General features: G+C 53.2%; 1 protein-coding gene across 3 annotated transcripts in view; it reads right to left on the bottom strand.

Annotated features, from left to right (window-relative positions):
• The window catches only part of Egln1 (egl-9 family hypoxia inducible factor 1), a 38,153-nt gene that overhangs the window by 2,821 nt on the left and 18,135 nt on the right, over nucleotides 1-17,197 (bottom strand). For 2 of the 3 annotated variants that reach the window (XR_009594492.1, XM_021648452.2), the window contains exons 2-4: nucleotides 3,824-3,943; nucleotides 2,279-2,415; nucleotides 194-261 (exon numbers count right to left, since the gene is read on the bottom strand). Coding sequence is in view for 2 of the 3 variants with exons in the window: in XM_021648452.2 (XP_021504127.1) it covers nucleotides 194-261; nucleotides 2,279-2,415; nucleotides 3,824-3,943 (325 nt within the window). In the remaining variant the exon portion in view is untranslated. The remainder of the gene's footprint in view (nucleotides 1-193; nucleotides 262-2,278; nucleotides 2,416-3,823; nucleotides 3,944-17,197) is intronic. The other variant, XM_060391798.1, reaches the window with a different exon arrangement.

Here is a 17,197-nt window from a genome sequence, read left to right as displayed (position 1 = left end):
AATGAGATCTGGTGCCCTCTTCTGCCTGCAGACACACATGAAGGCAGAACACTGTCTATGTAATAAATAAATAAACAATGAAGAGAAATTCTTTTTAAAATAAGGGGATTAAGGAACCTGGCAGAACACTCCGGGACCGGGGCTTTGGGAAACACCATCCCCAGCTGTTCCAGCTGCTCCCAGCTGTGTTTACCTGTTAGATATTTCACTTTAGCTCTTGCTCGCTCATCTGCATCAAAATACCAAACAGTTATTGCGTACCTGGAAGGGAATTTGAGATAGGGTCAGAAAGGTCGCTGGGAGGAGAGCGGTCCTGCCAGCCTGTAACACCCACAGCCTCCTCACACAGATGTGTAAGCAAGCAACATAGATGTGGCCTGTCCATCCTGCAGCTGAGCTCCAGGAGCCTCCACACCCACCCGGCCTGCACGGTCAGGAACAGATAAAGGAAGGGGAACGTGCCCAGAGACAGGGACAGGGACCGGGATGAAGAAACAGAGCCCACAAGTCTAACATCCTAGACTCTGAGTCACCGAGGAGCTGCTGAGCCACACTCAAACTGCTAGGATTCCTACCAAAAACTTACACTGCTTTGGCACTGGGTTTGGCTGAACCTTTTCTTTCCGAAAAACCTCATCTAACTGGACTATTTTATTCCCCAGATAAATGTGATGTGAAAGGTCTGTTCAGCGCTAAAAGCGCGGCAGCACCTGAGATGTCAACAGTGGATCAACGGGCCAGACACTGAAGGTGTGAATGTGAGCTCCAGGCCGTGGACCCCTCAGGAGAGTTGTCATTAGGTAGGAATCTGTGGATCCAGGTCAAAGGTCACGGGAAAAGCAACAACCCAAATTAATGGCAGCCCAATGGCGTCCCCCTGCTTGAAGAGTCAAATGCAGCAGCCAGGGGCACCAGTGAGAATAGCGCCAGCCATGTACCCTGCCTCTGGCCATCGGCTTACCCGCCCTGCCCAGGCTGCACTCCTGTCCCTACCATGGCTTCTTCCAGGAAACAGGGCTAGACGGGTATTCTGAATAGCTCTCCATGTGCGGGGCTGTCAGTTAACTGCCAATCCGAATTCTGATGTCTGATCCTGGCCTCCCAGAGCCCTCAGTCCTCCGATGCTTCCCTTCCCTCCACATGTGGCCTCCAGAGCTGCCTTTTACACACCCACCTCTGACTCCAGGCTTCAACAGTCTGCCCCGTGCCTGGGCCGCACTCCCCTAGCTGGGCTCTGGCCTCTGTGCCCTGGCCCAGGGGCCCCTGCCCTGACTGCACCGCTGGCCTCTGTGTGCCCTGCCTGGTTTCCGGGCTTGCTGTCAGGCACGCAGCTGCTACACTCTGTGAATCAGTGATGGGGGCACAGGCCAGAAGCAAAAGAGGAAGGACACAGTGCAGGGCCTGTGGCCTCGGCCATGGCCACCGACCTTGGCCCCTGGCCATCCTGACATCTCCTCATCCTGAGGAGACTCAACCACACCAGCAACCTGGCTCTTCTTAGTCACAGGAAGCAGCAGGGAGGGCAATCCCACCACTTTCCTGGATAAAAACAGTCAAGCTCACTACAAATGTCTTCTTCACAACCAAGCCCACAGGCGTGTCTCAACCTTCTCACCAAATAATAACAAATGGTAAAAGCAAACAAACAGAAAACCTACGTGAGAGCGTATTAATTAACATGATCAGTTTAAAGTCCAATGACAGAGATGGAAAAACCCAGGCAGCTATTTTTGTGTTGTTTTCTGCTCTCTCTTCTACCGCCTGAGCCAGCCTCGAACTAGCAGCAGTTCTGATGCGGAGATGGCCCACATGTCTGCAGACCCTCGCCCCTTTCATTTATGCTCTCGGAATCATTTTTCAAAAACTGTCCTTTTCCTTTTCTAAGTGTTCAGAAAACGTGACCCTGGACAGGCAGGGTCAGCAGGTGCACCGCTACTCTTCTGAAAGCAGGACCGAGTGTGACTATGCCCACACCATCACTACGATCCAGAAGACCATAAACAGCTATGCAACGCCACTCCTGTAATCCCAGAGGAATCTCGCAGAGGAAGGCAGATCTCTGTGAGTTCGAGGCCAGCCTGGTCTACAAAGTGAGTCCAGGACAGCCAGGGCTACACAGAGAAACCCTGTCTCAAAAAAACAAAAACAACCCCCCAAAACATCCCCCCAGGAAAACCTGGGCAGCAGGCAGGTGTCCACAGACACTTCAGGACTCCGCCTTGGGCTCACCCCTGCCCCTGCCCCACAGCCAACCAGATTTTGACGAGTGGAACACTACCTTGTAGCGTATGCTGGCTGCACTTCGTGAGGGTTGCGCCGGTCAGACCAGAAAAACAGCAGTCTATCAAACTTGGGTTCAATGTCAGCAAACTGGGCTTTGCCTTCCGGGAAAATTCGAAGTATGCCTCCACTTACCTGGGAAAAGAGCAAAGCCCCTCAGTCTGGGCCACCAGGCTAAGCTGGGGATGGGGTGGCATTAAATGACTCAAAATGCTTAGCTGGATGATTTGTGAAAACAATCCTGTTGATTACCCAGGTGTGCTGGCGAGCCGAGTCGCCGTGTACAGCATGGATGCATGGAAAATTCCCTCACGGAACAAACACACGGAATCTCCAGTTCGTAGATCTGAGTGTGGAAGAGCAGCGGGCACTTCCAGTCAAGGCTGACGCCAGCCAGCACACCCTGCCAGACAAACCACCACTGTGCTGCGGCCTTCAGCAGACGCTGAGGGGGGCTGAACTAGCTGCCTAAGTTACCTTTATTTCTTAATCTTATGTATGTGTGGCAGCTGGAGGCCAGCTCTGGGGAGTTGGTGAGACCTATGGACCGATCCTAGTCCTCAGGCTGGGTGGTGGGGACTGGCTGGCAGAGTTACCTCCCTCCTAGCTCATTCTGCACCCTGCTCTCCCCATGTAGCCTGTGTCTAAGTTCTAATCACAGCTGCTCAACTCCAACCCATACAACTCATCTACCCAGACCACAGCTCTCTGCGGGGCCTGGAGAGTGGTCCCGGGCAGTTTCAGTGCACTGGGAACCATGGGAGCCCTATGTGCTGAGCAGAGGACACACACGTGGCCCCGATCCTCGTGTCTTACTCTCTGGGGAAATTGAGTCACGAATCCAAAGATATTTAGCCGCTTGGTAGTAACCTGGCCTGGCCTGACTGCCACGTAGCCAAGGGTGACCTTAACCTCTGACCTCCCCAAATGCTGAGCTCACAGGCGTGCGCCAGCCCGCCCAGCCAACCAATGCTCCCCGGCAGCTGAACAGCACTCAGATGCCTTGCTCCGGGCCTGGCCTAGCGCTCAGAGTTGGACAGTGATCGTCCCCGATGTCACCACTGGGAATGTGGCTTCCTTGCTTTTGCGTGTCATGGGATCCCAAGGCTTCTTGCAAATACTTAAGAGACCTGCCAGACTGGACAGGCAGACACCACCCTCCTTCCCTCACCCTGCTGCTTAAGAAGAACTGGCTGGCTGACACTCATCTCCCAGTGGACACCTTCCCTGACCGGGGGTAGCCTCCCCATGTCACTGAGGATGGCCTTGAACTCCTGAATCTCCTGCCTCCACCTTCCAACACAGGGACTCCTGGTGGGTTCCACCAGGCTCATTTCCACTGCAGCCATGCACAGGGAATTCCACCATGTCTTAATATGTTAGTGTTTGTTTTCAAACACAACAGTATCTGTTTCCTGTCACAAAAATCCACTGAGTGTCCAAACCGTCAAAGACGTGAGCGAGAACTACAGATATCTGTGAGGGGGAGAAAACAAAAACACAGCTTGAGGAAAAACCACCACTGCTGAATTCCCTTGCGTACCTTGGCGTCCCAGTCTTTATTTAGATAATATATACACGTCACACATCTTCCATCTCCGTTTGGGTTATCAACATGACGGACGTAGCCTGTTCCGTTGCCTGGATAACAAGCAACCATGGCCTGAAAAACAACAAGGTAAATGGTCCAAGAGGGAACTCAGGAACGTAGCTTACAAGACAGAACTCCAAGAGTCACACCACAGAATGTGTGTGGCAGGTCCAATTCCGTGGTGAGGAGAGCTGAGCGTACTCTGTGCTGACTTATGGAGAGCACAGCACAGGCCAGTGAACACCCAGCTGTGGAGAGCCCAGCTGTGGAGAACGCAGCTCACTGGCCGCTTAGCAGCGATGGATGAGCCAACGTGAGGGGCAGGGGCCAAATGGGAGACCCTGAGCTGTTGCAAGCCAGGGGTCCCTGTTTAAATAACAGAAGTCAGGAGGGTTTCTGGGCTTCACTGTCCTGACTGTTACACACTCTGGGAACTAAGAAGGCAAGCCTCTGTTCTGCCTTCCCGAGCTGGCCTTGGAAGCAAATGTGAGACATGAACCCCCTGCTTTCGGCTGGCTGATCCAGTTTAGACGGCCAACTGCGTATCCTCTCATGTTCCGTCACCGAACAAAGAAAACTCAGCCTCAGTGACGGAGACTAAGCCCTCTTGGGTGGAGAAGGAAACCAGGCTGTGTTAAACTCATCAACACACGGCTTGGGACCGTTGAGAGTGACACGGGGAGGCGTCAGGAGGCACCGAGTGCCCGTGCGCTCTGGGGCCCGCGTGTTACTAATGCTGGATGGAAACGCTGCCGTCAGGTGGAAAACAGGGTGCTGCTGGGTCTCCACTCACGTCGAGGGCCCAGGCACGGGCTCCGTCTCCTACCGTTAGACTTCTGTACGTGACAAACGCTAATTTTTTTCTCCTTGGTATTTGCACTCTTCTTTTACCAGCCCTTCAAGGGCACAGATATCTGAATCGATAGTGTAACTTGGATATCATTTTTGACTGATATTCATGCCATCAGACACTGATGGTAAAAAGGCCCCAAAAGGCTATGGGAAAGAGGCAAGCAGCAGACCACCAGGTCCTCAAAAGGAGAGGGGTGAAAGGTTAAGCTGCAGTGCTGCTGTGCCTGCAAACTAGCCGCCCTCTGCTTCTCACCGAACTGGCAGTGGTTCGGGGTGGAGAGTGCCGGATGGAGCCCCAGAAATGACTGCTGGGTGCCTCCAAGAGTCATCGGCCGCGAGACTTAGACATGTGGCCATGTCCACAGTCAGCTGGCCAGCAGCTTGTCTGCAACAGACGGGGAAGCTTTCTGAGCCTGAATCCTGAGCTCCAAATGTCACCTCCCTTGACACCCTGAGCTCCTGCTCCCCAGCTCAGGCAGGGGTGCTGGTCGGCATCCCAAAACATCCCTATTTTTCCTGACTCAGGATGGACATCTGTTTTAGTATTTGTGACCAGTAATGACAGAATGGCCTGGGGAAAGGGGGTCTCAGGCTGCTCAGCAAGGAGTCCATCACCTCACCGGCCATGACACTGGACAGGGCACCAGCTCAACAGCAAGATCCTCCTGCTTGCAGCTAACGGAGAAAGTCACAGAGAATCAAAGAGTGGGGCAGGGAAACGGAAAACCTGAGTTGTCTCCTACTGTGGTCTCATTTCAAAAAACAAAGTGGAACCAGGAGGTAGCAGCCCCCACCTTTAACCCCAGCACTGGGTGGCAGGTGGGTCTCTGAATTCAAGCCAGCCTGGTCTACAGAGAAACCCTGTCTTGAAAATAACAAAACAAAACAGAGAAACAAACAAGCAAGTGAGCTGCGGGTGGCAGGGTGGGTGGCTCAGTAAGTAAAAGCCATCTGCTGTGAGCCAGGTAACCTGGAATTCAGTCCCTGGGACCCATGTAAAGGTGAAGAGAAATGGCTCTGCAGGGCCCCCCCATGTGAACGCCCCCCCCCCAACAATAATAATGAAATCTAAAGATTTAAGTCAGTTTGGACCTCTGTGCCTCCCTGGTATTCCGGCAAAGAAGAGCAGAAGTCCCCTGTCCACACACACTGGCTGGCCATCCATCTATCCATTGAGCAAACATGTTTTCAGACTTACTACACATATGCACACAAATACAGGCCATGGGGCTAACATGATGATCAAAAGAGGGCAAGGCCCTTGCCTGCATGCATGCATGCATGCATTCATTCATTCGTTCATTCACTTGAGGTTTGGAAATAAGGATTCACTATGTAGCCCAGGCTAGGCTGCTGGGATCACAGGTGTGTACTGTAGCTGGCTGTTCTTATTATGAACTCTAGGTCAGTGGTGTTAACCCACAAACATGTTTAACACAGGGTTAGTGTGATGGCGATTCTTGGCTGTCAACTTGACTACATCTGGAATTAACTCAAATCCCAAAATAGCTGGGCATGCCTATGAGGTACATTTGCTTAATTAAGTCATTGAAACGGGAAGACTGATGGCGATCTCTGAGGTGAGAAGACGCACCTCTCCTGCAGGGCACTTCTGCTGGCAGTCTATATAAAGGCATGGAAGGAAGCTTGCTCCTTTTGCCTGCTTCCCCCGCCTGCTCCCCCGGCCATTCCTCCTTCGCTAGCATTAGAGCCTACTTCTTCGGGCCGTCCAGCCTGATGGACTTAATAATTGCTGGATTCTTAGACCTCCCACATAGAGGTAGCGGCTATCTGATTAGCTGGCCCACAGCAGAACCCTGACTAAACCAGCTGGGTGACGGGAAGTCATCCTTTCCTGAGATAGGACGTTCTAGGACAGTGCTTTCTGCTTTTGGAAGCTGACTGGTGACGGGTCAGGAAGGGCAATCTGATGAACCACAGCCGTGCCTAGGCATCACACAGGACGGCAGGCTGGCACACTGTGGCTGAGCAGGCAGGGCCCGGAAAAGGCAGAAAGGGAATCAGCAGGCTGTGGCTGCTGCTGGGAAAGCAGAGGAAAGCCAGGTGTGAAGACGCCACGTCCAGGAAAGGACGGGAGAATCGTTTACTCACAGCCTGACCTGAGCGAAGAGAGGAAAGCCTCAAACAGAACAAAAACAGGGCTGGAGAGATGGCTCAGTGGTTAAGAGCACTGGTTGCTCTTCCAGAGGTCCTGAGTTCAATTCCCAGCAACCACATCATGGCTCACAACCATCTATACTGGGATCTGGTGCCCTCTTCTGGCGTGCAGGTATACATGCAGATAGGGGCACTCATTTATAGGGTCGGCACCTGGCGAAGCAGTCTCTGAGGGAGGCAGCAGCAGAAGGCAGGGCTTCTGTTCCCTCAAGAGGCTGGCCGAGGGCAGGGGAAGAGAGGAGGGATGGCTCACAGCGGGGGGTATGAAGCAGAGTGTGGATGAATCGGGGTGTGATGAAGTGGAGTGTGGATGAAGGGGTTTTTTGGTGGGTTTTTGTTTGTTTGTTTGAGACAGGGTTTCTCCATGTAGCTCTGGATGTGTGGATGAAGTTTTAAAGAAAGTTTTATTTCAATAAAAAGTCGTAAAGTCCACTTAATTCCAGTCCCTGAGGTATCCCCACCACCTGCACCCAGAGGCCCCGCTGCTCGGGGGACAGGGATACAGATAGTGGGGGACAAAGCCAGCCAGCAGCGGGCCACAGCAACAACTCAGAAAGCTGCACCGAGGCCCACACGAGCCTGCAGATGAGCAGCCGGAAAACGAAGCAGTGTGACCCCCCACGGCCCCTGACCTAACAGCACCTCTGGGTGTCTCCATTGCTGGGAGGAAAACACCAGGAGAAGCAAGCTATGCAACTGTACTTTCCCTCCTTTCTGATGAGAGGACACACGAGAGAGGACCCTTTCACACGGGAACACCAGAAAGTTGTTTCTTCTCACCCAGAGAATGGAAGGAAGGAAGAGGACGGCCATCCTGCCTGGACTCCACGGCATATTCACGTCTCATCAGGTGACATTTCTTTGCCACCCTTCTTTCTGGAGTGAATTATTTAGAAGCGGATTGTTTTGAGGGTAAGAAAACTAAAACCTGGCAAGCTATGAACTTGTTTTCCCTCTGAGAGGCAAAGGTCTGCTGCTGACAGCTTACACTGTCCAAGCTCCTCGTCTCAAGCAGGTGCACTCAGCAGAAGCGAGGCTGGCCTTCGCCATGGCTCTACCAGTTTCCCCAGTGTTCACTGCCAATCCCACAGCTGTGCTGGGAGCGAGCTTCCTTTGCTGCTTACAAAGCGCTCTCCCCGTACAACCCAGGATGGTCTCCCACCCAAGAGCACTGGGACTCCAGGCACGCACCACCACACTTGGCCATGTACATACGTGCACGCGCTCAAGCACACACCAAGCCAGGCCTGAGGAGCAGCTTCACCCTGTGTGCTGTGGTTACGTGGTGCTAACTGCTGCATATTTACAGGAACGCTCAAGTGCACACTGCAGCAGGCTGCACGCGCACAGCCCTGCACAGCGGTGAGAGTGTTTCCTAAGGCCTACCTCACCAGAGACTTGCACACAGCCAGCTACCGTCCGTGTCTCTCGAACCTTCGTTCCCACTACCACGAAGCCATTGTCTGGGCCCTCGTCCTCCCTCTTCAGAGCTGCCTGTGTGTCTGGGCCACAGTTTTCTGTTAGCCTGGGTTTATCCCAAAGACTGCTGGGACTCCAGCAGCTGGTCTACCCAGGTTGTCTGACCAGTGCCATGTCTGCAGGCTTCACACGCTGCTACTCGGACATCCTGACAGCATACGAAATCCACTCTAGTTCCACAGGGCGACAAGACCCAGCGCTCACCAAAGCGGTGGATGGGGTCTGGGAAGAACGGGGCCACAGCTGTAAGGACACGAGTGAGTCACCTGCAGATCAGTGAGTGAGCTGTAAACAAACTAGCAAAGAGGAAGAGCAAACCACACAACTTGAAAACACCAAAAAAGCCGCCCACACACATGGCTACAGTGAAACACAAGCTGAATATGGGCTTTCTGCTTTACAGACCCCACATCCGGGGTCCGTCTGCCCAGGAGAACTGAGCACATCCTGCCTCACATTTCTTTCAATAAGTCATTCTAGGAAAGGAACTCACCACTTTGACTTTCCTGCCAATCCTCCTGCCTCGGCCTTCTAAGCGCTACGATTACATGTGTAAGTCACTATGCCTGGCTTAAATTCTGCTTTGAAGATGGCAAAAACAAGCCAGGCAGTGGTAGTGCATGCCTTTAATCTCAGCGCTCGGGAGGCAGAGGAGGGTGGATCTCTATGAGTTCGAGGCCAGCCTACGATGTAAGCTCTAGGACAACCAAGGCCACAAAAAAAACAAAACAAAACGCAACAAAAACAGACAAAAGGCAAAAACCAACCACAAAAGTAAGAGAAAACAATCAGGATTTATCAAGATAAAAAGTCTGCCCCTGTCCTCATTCTCAGAGCGCCTTGGCGTCCAGTATCCTGTCACTTAATCCTTATGGTTCCTAGGGGTAGGCACTGCCCTCATTTTGAAACACCAACTACACAGGGGGCGTGAGACAGACAGGCAGAGTAAGCCCCCTTTGTCTTAGGTAGCCCACAGTTGCCTCAAACTTGTTACCGAAGGCAACTTGAATGCCTGCTTCTCCCGCCTCCATCTTCTCCCGCCTCCATCTGCCCTGAGGAGGTTAAGGTGTGTATCTCTCCAAGCTGAGGTTTCGGGTTCATGTTACCATGCCTGGCTTCACGTGATGCTAGAGACTGAACTCAGAGGGTCCTAAACGCTGGGCGAGCTCACCACCAACTACATCTCTAGCCACAGCCTCAAACAGCAAGGAGAGCAACTAGCAAGGACTTGGCTGGCCATCAGCTTCACACAGCTGCCAGGCAACATGAAGAAGCAGTGAGAGTGCTACAGACTCAACTAGGTGGAACCAGGCCTTACGGCTGCATCTGTTTTGGGGGCCACATTACAGGAAGAACACTGACAGAGAGGTGCTGAGAATCTAAAAGGGAAAGGAATCAGAAAGGAGGCTGGAGAGAGGGCTGGCTCAGTGGTTAAGCGCATCTCCGCCTAGGTTCAGCTCTCACATGGCGGGTAACAGCCACCTTAACTCCAGTTGCGAGGGGCCTCTTCTGGGCTCCTTGGACACTGCGCATTCGCAGTGCAACAACATGCAAGAAGGCAAAACATCTACACACAAAATTTTTTTTTTTTTAATTTAAGGTTAGGTTTCTGTTTTGTTTTTCGAGACAGGGTCTCTCTGTGTAGCCTTGGCTGTCCTGGACTTGCTGGCCTCAAACTCACAGAAATCTAATGCCTCTGCCTCTGTTAGGGTTCTTTAAAAGCAGAGAGAGGCATGGCACAGAGCATCGAGGAAGGGCTGGGACCGGGTCATTCTGACAACAGGAGCCTGATTAGGTATGTGCAGCTGGTTAAACTGTGTGTGCCTTCCTAGAAGGGAGGACAAAATAAAGAAAGACTCGGAACAGCGGGAACTGCCAGCGTCTGCACCCGAGCTCTTGCTGTGACTGGCTGGGTCACTCTGGCCCAACTACTTATGCCCTGGGTGCCTGACTGCCCTTGCTGTAGAGTGCGAACAGCAGCATGCTTCCTGCAAAGCCAACAAACCAACACACGGGCAATGTAAAACCTGCCCGGTGCAAAGACAGCAACGGCAGCTGCAGCTCGCAGCCCCTGGGGCCTTGGAGAAGTCAGTCTCCACAGTGGATTTGGGACCTGCCTTGACCTGGGCTCGGAGCCAGGCAGGCATTCACAGAGTCCTCATTACCACATCCAAGAGGTCTTGCTGGGGCCCATTTGGTCCTCAGAGTGACTGTATGAGACCCTGTTCTAGAGAAGAGTGGCCAGAACAGCGAGGCACCGGGAGGCCACACAGCTGAGCCACCTGGCCAGATGGTGAGCCCAGGCACGCGAAGCCCCTGGGCCTGGCTGAGGGCCTTCATGATCAGGCAACCCTGAACTAAGCATGTGCCTAGCATAATATGAACAGTTATTTTCTCAAATGAGAAGTGGACGATGGCTGTCCCTCGCTGGACACCACTGCCATGCAGCGGGAGGGTTCAATGCGGAGGAGGCAGACGTACCCACTCGGATCACCTGGGCCGGTCTCTCCATCTTCCTGCCTCATGACTAGCACAGCCTGGCTTTTTCTTCTAAGAATACTCAATCTTAACCAACGAGACAGCCTCGGAAAAACTCACTCTGATAAGGAAATGCTTGAAATGGGATTATGACCCTTTTTTATTTCTTCAAAAGTATTATGGAAACACTGGATATGGTTTAGGAACTATTATCACAAAAGTTAAAGTCAACAGAGACATTTCCACAGTTCCTATAGAGAAACTAAAACTGAAACAATCCAACTATAATTTCATAAACCCAAAGATGGCCTGGGAGTTGTCAGAAAAAGACCTGCAGGCCAAAGGCGATCACTTGGGTATATGAGGCCAACCTGGGCTACACAGTAAGCTCCAGGTTAGCCTGGGCTACAAAGAGAAACCCTATCTCAAAAACTCAAAATGGGGAAAATTTTTAGAGAAGATAAATTAGAATTCAATTAAAAATTAAGTTCTTTCCACTATGAGAAGCTCCTTAAGGCAAATGTCTTTAAGCTACCTTCAAAATTATGAATTAAGACACTAGGTTGATGGGCTGAACAGTGGTCCTCAACCTTCCCAACTCTGGGACCCTCTAATACGGTTTCTCACATTGTGGTGACCCCCAACCATAAAACTCTATCATTGCTATTTCAGAACTGCAACTTCGCTACTGTTAGAGATCATAGCCTAAGTGTCTGGCACGGGACCCCAAAGGAGTCAGGACACACAGGCTGAGAGCCCTGGCTGGAGGGGTAGCTCAGCGTCAGGGAATTCAGGTCCTTTTCTCAGCACCTACACGGCTCATAACCTCCTATAGCTCCAGCCCTCGGGAGCTGATGTCCCTCTCCTGGCTTCCATGGGCACCAGGGCACATGCAAGCAGGCAAAACATTCAGCCTGGCATGGCAGCACACACCTTTAACCCAGCACCTGGGAGGCAGACGTAGGCAGATCTCTGTGAGTTCAAGGCCAGCCATGGTCAATAAAGAGAGTTCTAGGACAGCCAGGGGTACACAGAGAGACTTTGTCTCAAGAACAAACAAAACCAAAATTCATACACTTAAAAAAGAAAAAATGTAAAAAGGTACAACAGTAGCCTTCCAATTCTTATTTCCCATGCTGTCAACCCCTGTATTTCCTGCGCTGTGATGGAGCAATGCCACACACGGGCATGGTAGCAGTGAGGGTGCAGCTGGCAGCTGGCCAGGCCGGGCAAATTCCACTCCCACCTTGCATTGTTAACTATGGAGTCACTACAGGGCAACTGTGCACAAACAAACAACCTCTCTACCCCACAGCACCTGTCCGTGGCTCTTCCTGTGTGGGCCTCGGGCCACCATGACAGTCCTGCGGGGTCCTGGCCCTGCCCCCTGTGGACAGCAGCTGCATGGCCCAACACCCACCCACTGCCGTGAGCCTCCAACTCGGGGGACTCCTGACCCTAGTCCTCAGGCCTGTCTGGGATTCTCTCCCTGTCCTCTGGGGCCCACGAGGCTAATCCCATGGCTTTCAACCTGTGGTCACGGCCCCTGTGGGGAGGGTCAACCAACCTTTTCACAGGGGCGGCCTAGGACCACGGGAAAACACAGAGATTTACATTACGGCTCGTTACAGTGGCAAAATTACAATTATGAAGTAGCAACAAAAATAATTTGGGGGCTGGGGTCACACAACACCAGGAACCGTATTAAAGGGTCGCAGCATCAGGAAGGCTGAGAACCACTGGCCCGGAGCAGCGCAGAGCTGACGGCTGAGAGCCTCAGGCTCACCCTGAGAGTTTAACTTGGAGACGTTTAGTTTGTTGGCCTGGAGAGATGGCCCAGCAGTTAAGAGCACAGGCTGCTCTTCCAGAGGACCAGGGTTCAATTCCCAGCACCCACACGGTGGATCACAACCCACTGCAGTCCCATGGGCTAAATGGCCTCTTCTGATGTGTATACATGCAGATGAAACACCCATACATATAAAATACATACCTAAGCAAATCTAAAAACATTCAATTTATTGTCATTTGTGTATGTTCTGTGTATGGCGAGGGTGGGGTGATCAGTGCAGCACGGTGGCCAGGAGAGGTCAGAGGTCAACCTTATAGAAGATGCTCTTTAGTAGGTTTGGACTGAACACAGGTCACCAGGCAAGCACTCTCACCCTCTGGCCTCAGAATAGGGATTCCTGCCAAGGCCACTGGAGGAGCCGTTTGTCACTTCCTCTGGGTCCAGGGTATCACCCTAAGACCACGGAGGCTACCAGATGTCGCAGGGCAGAGCTAGATGGCCAACTTCCTGGTTGCTCGAAGCTCCCTACCAGCTACAGCCAGGTTATTGGTCTAGGACTGCAGAAGCCAGGGAGAGGCTGAGTGCTGTGCTCTGGCCACCTCCACTGAAGAACCCTCCTGCCCTGGTGTCAGTCAGCACCCAGGAGCAGGTGACTCAGGACGGGCAGCCCAGCAGAAAGGGCCTGGCTCCTATTCCTAATCCTGGTTCTGCCAATTACCAGCTACGTGACTGTGGGCATTCGGGAGGCGTTTCCTCATTCTGTAACCTGACTTGACACGGCCCCAGAGGCAGCCTAAAGGATGTGCCAGTGTGCGCTGGCTGCTCAGCCTCTGCCCGACCGCGACAGACGGAGCGTCCGCCAGTCCCCGGGCAATCTTCAGGGCCGGCCTCTATGGTGCCAAATCCTCACTTCCAAATGGCGTCAAAGCCGTAACCATCAACAGATTTTCTGACTTCAAATCCAGATCTCTCAACCTCATCCCAGGCCTCCTCTCAGGGAGCCCCCTGGCCAGGACCGTGGGGCTACGTCTCTGCCCGGGTCACCAGAACTCTGGAGAACCTGACAATGCCAACGTCTGGGTCAGCCTAGCAGGAAAAGGATGAGCCTCTCCTCGTGGATGGCGGCCAGGCAACACCTGCTGCCATGCCCGGGCACAACCTTTCCCTCCGCAGGCTTCGGAGGGGGCATTCCCCCTCCCCTCCATCCCGCCCTCCTCACACTTTTCTTTCCTGCACATGCGTGATGGATGACTTGCTAGCTGGCTTTTCCTCAGCCTTGCCCAGCAAGCAAGCTCACTCAGAGGAGCCAGATCTGTGAAGCAGCTGCACCCAAGTCACCTGGCACACCAGCAGGGGTTACGGCTGCACACATGGTCACAACTCAACGTGGCTGGCCCCAGGGCCGACCCTTCAGACCTTCCTAGCCTCTCTCGGACTCTTGGTCAGGCCAGGGTGGTCCCCAGAATGGGTCCTTCAAACCTCCTATCACTCCTCTCACCTGCCCATCCCAGCCGCTGTCAGAGAGACACAGTGTGCAGTCAAGGACCCTGGTTTACTGTGCATGCTCGGAGTCCGCAGCTGGCGTGAGGGCGGCCCTGAGAAGCAGGGCGCCCCCTCACCCTGTGCCTCCTCAGAGCCCACGACCTCCGTGTCACCTTCAGTGTCAGCCTTCCCAACAGCGCCTTCCCTCCTGAAGGTACCAGGGGCTCCCCTGTTTTAGAATAAATCTTGTGCTGCCCTTTGCAGCTCCGCCTGGGCTCTGCAGGCAGGCTTCTGTGAAGGCTGGTCGGCCACCCTGTCACACCGAACTCACTTGGCTAAATCCGAGAGCATGCAGGCCAAAACAAATATCTAGCAGCGACCCGTCCTTGCAGGCATGGAGCGAGCCTCGAGACGTAACAACTTAGGCGGCCTGGGTGCTTCAAGCCCCAGCTCCCGACTGGATGCTGGCAGCAGCGGGGCTTCCTGTTCCACGCAGGCTGTCAGGCCGCCCTTGCTCTCCATCTGAGCAAACCCTGAAAACCCAGCTCACAGCAACACGGCCTGACCCGCAGGACTATGGCCACCTGCCCGACAGACCGTGCCTGCTTGGAATGCAAACATCCACATATGCACAGGAGTTTGCCGGGGCTCTGGGGTGTCTGGGCACAGCATTTGGGGAACAAGTGGGTTGGCTGAAGTGAGCCTGAGCGCATGCATGTCTTGGCCGCCTCTGAAAATGCAGATGTCCAAAGATGGCTGCAGGGACCCAGGCGCAGCGGAGAACGCAGAGAAGGCAGGAACAGTGAGGAGGGCCCACATGAGTCAGCCCCAAGTCACTGTGACTTCGAGGGTGTCGGGGACTGAGAGTTACCACACAGAACACACCACAGAGCATGCGTGAAACAAGAGTGAGCCGTTCTCATATGATGGGATGCCAGGAAGGCACACTGACTATCTGCTTAGGTCTGTCCTGGTGGAGCAAGAAGGAAACTACTGGATAAGTGGAATTAAGAACCAACAGTGAGCTGGGCGGTGGTGGTGCACACTTTAATCCCGGCACCCGGGAGGCAGAGGCAGACGGATCTCTGAGTTCCAGGCCAGCCTGGTCTATAGAGTGAGTTCCAGGCCAGCCAAGGCTAGAGAGAAAGCCAGTCCGGAAAACAAATCAAAAGAACCATCAGTGGGCTGTTGCGGATAAGGCTCGGCGGCAGAGCACCTGGCAACTGAATGAAAGGTCCTGGGTTCAATACCCACCACTGCAACGAGGAAAAGAAAAAGACACAGAGGGCAAGGATCAATGGCTCAGTGACCAATGATCAATGGGCAACTAGAGACTGGATCCGGACCCTGCCTGCTGCTGGCTTGCTGCATGACGTAGCTCTCGGTTCCCATTTGATTGCCATATTCATCAATTGTCTTGCTGCTGTGACAAAATCCTGAGAAACTTAAGCTCAGGGAGGCAGAGGCAGGCAGAGCTCTGTGAGGCCTGGTCTACAAAGCAAGTCCAGGACAGCCAAGGCTACAATGAGAAACCTGTCTCCAAAGCCAAGCAAACCAGCTTGGCTTGCAGTCTCAAAGTCCAGCCTCTCACACAGGCCTGGAGACAGAAGGGAGGCGGCTGGTTACACTTATCCACACTGGGGAAGCAGAGGGAGGAGGGAGGCTGCTCAGCTCACTTTCTCCTTTCATTCTCAGTCCAAGACCCCAGCCCAGGGCATGATGGCACTACCACACTCAGGAGTCCCAGTCCTGCCTCATGAACCCTCGCAGACCTGTCCAGAGCTTCAGCTCTTAGGTGGTCCTAGGCCCAGTCAGGCTGATGAGCAATGCTGACCAGCACCACTGGCTAGGAACTTGATTGTATCTGTGTCACAACTACTGGAAAGCCACCTCATGTCAGACCCTGTCACCTCTGATCACCCTGCCATCTCTGATCACCTTCGTAATCTTGCAATAAAAGAAACCTCTCTGGCCTTGCAGACTGGAACCTGGATCCTGAGCTGACCCAGGGTCAGAGAGCAAATAAGTGTTGTCTTGAGCGCAAACCCAGGAATCCCAGTCTTCTGGTTATTCTGCAGCTGGTTTCTGCCTTTACTATGTCCTTTATTTCTCTGACAATGCATCTGTTATGTGACGTGTTTGGGTGTTTTGCCTGCACGCCTGCCTGTACACCACTTGTGTGCCCGGCACCCCTAGAGGCTAGTAGTGGGCATCAGATGCACTAGAACTCGAGTTAAGGCAGGTGTAAGCCACCATTTGTTGCTGGGACTCAAACCTGGGTCCTCTGAAAGAGAAGCCAGTGTCTTGACCACTGAGCCACCCAGACCCGTCTTCTTGACGCATTGCTACACGACACAGAAGACAGCAACACAGCAATGGTGACATTGCTCCAGGGTGTACTAACTGCTGAGAAGAAAGGGAACAAGGAGGGACAGAAAGACAGATTACAGAGGGCCCGGCTGTAATCACAGAATCCTGTGAACACACAGAGAAGAGGAAGGGGAAGGAATTCAGAGAAAATCCTTTCCACATCCACTCCCCGATGATCACCAGAGGGGGAAACTGAGGCAGGTGACCTGCTGGTATCATATGATGAGCAGAGAGCAGGACAGTGTTCTGAGTCCTAGCTGCCTGATGTCAAATTCCATATTCTCAGACTCCTGGATTCCTCAGTCATAGACAACACACCAGCCCTCCCCGAGGGTCAAGAGCTGCTGGGGGGTGGGGAGGACACAGGACTGTAGACCTGCTTGGGGGGGAGGACACAGGACTGCAGACCTGCTTGGGGGGAGGACACAGGACTGCAGACCTGCTTGGGGGGGGTCACAGGACTACAGACCTGCTGGGGGAGGGTCGTCACAGGACTGTAAACCTGCCTCAGCAGCACTTAACCCCTTCAGGAGGCTAAGGAACGGGGAGTGAAGGGCAGACAGTGTTCACACTTCCAACAGCCAAGGGAAAGTGAAAGTATTAGAAGGGGATCCCTGTGGTGAAGAACAGAGTGGAGCTGGTGGTTTGGGGGATTAAAAGGTCTTTTTCTTTCCAAGCATACGGTTAGGAGAGGT

Source organism: Meriones unguiculatus, chromosome 10 (assembly GCF_030254825.1).
Source record: "Meriones unguiculatus strain TT.TT164.6M chromosome 10, Bangor_MerUng_6.1, whole genome shotgun sequence".
NCBI lineage: Eukaryota > Metazoa > Chordata > Mammalia > Rodentia > Muridae > Meriones > Meriones unguiculatus.
This window is presented reverse-complemented; position numbering and strand designations above follow the sequence as displayed.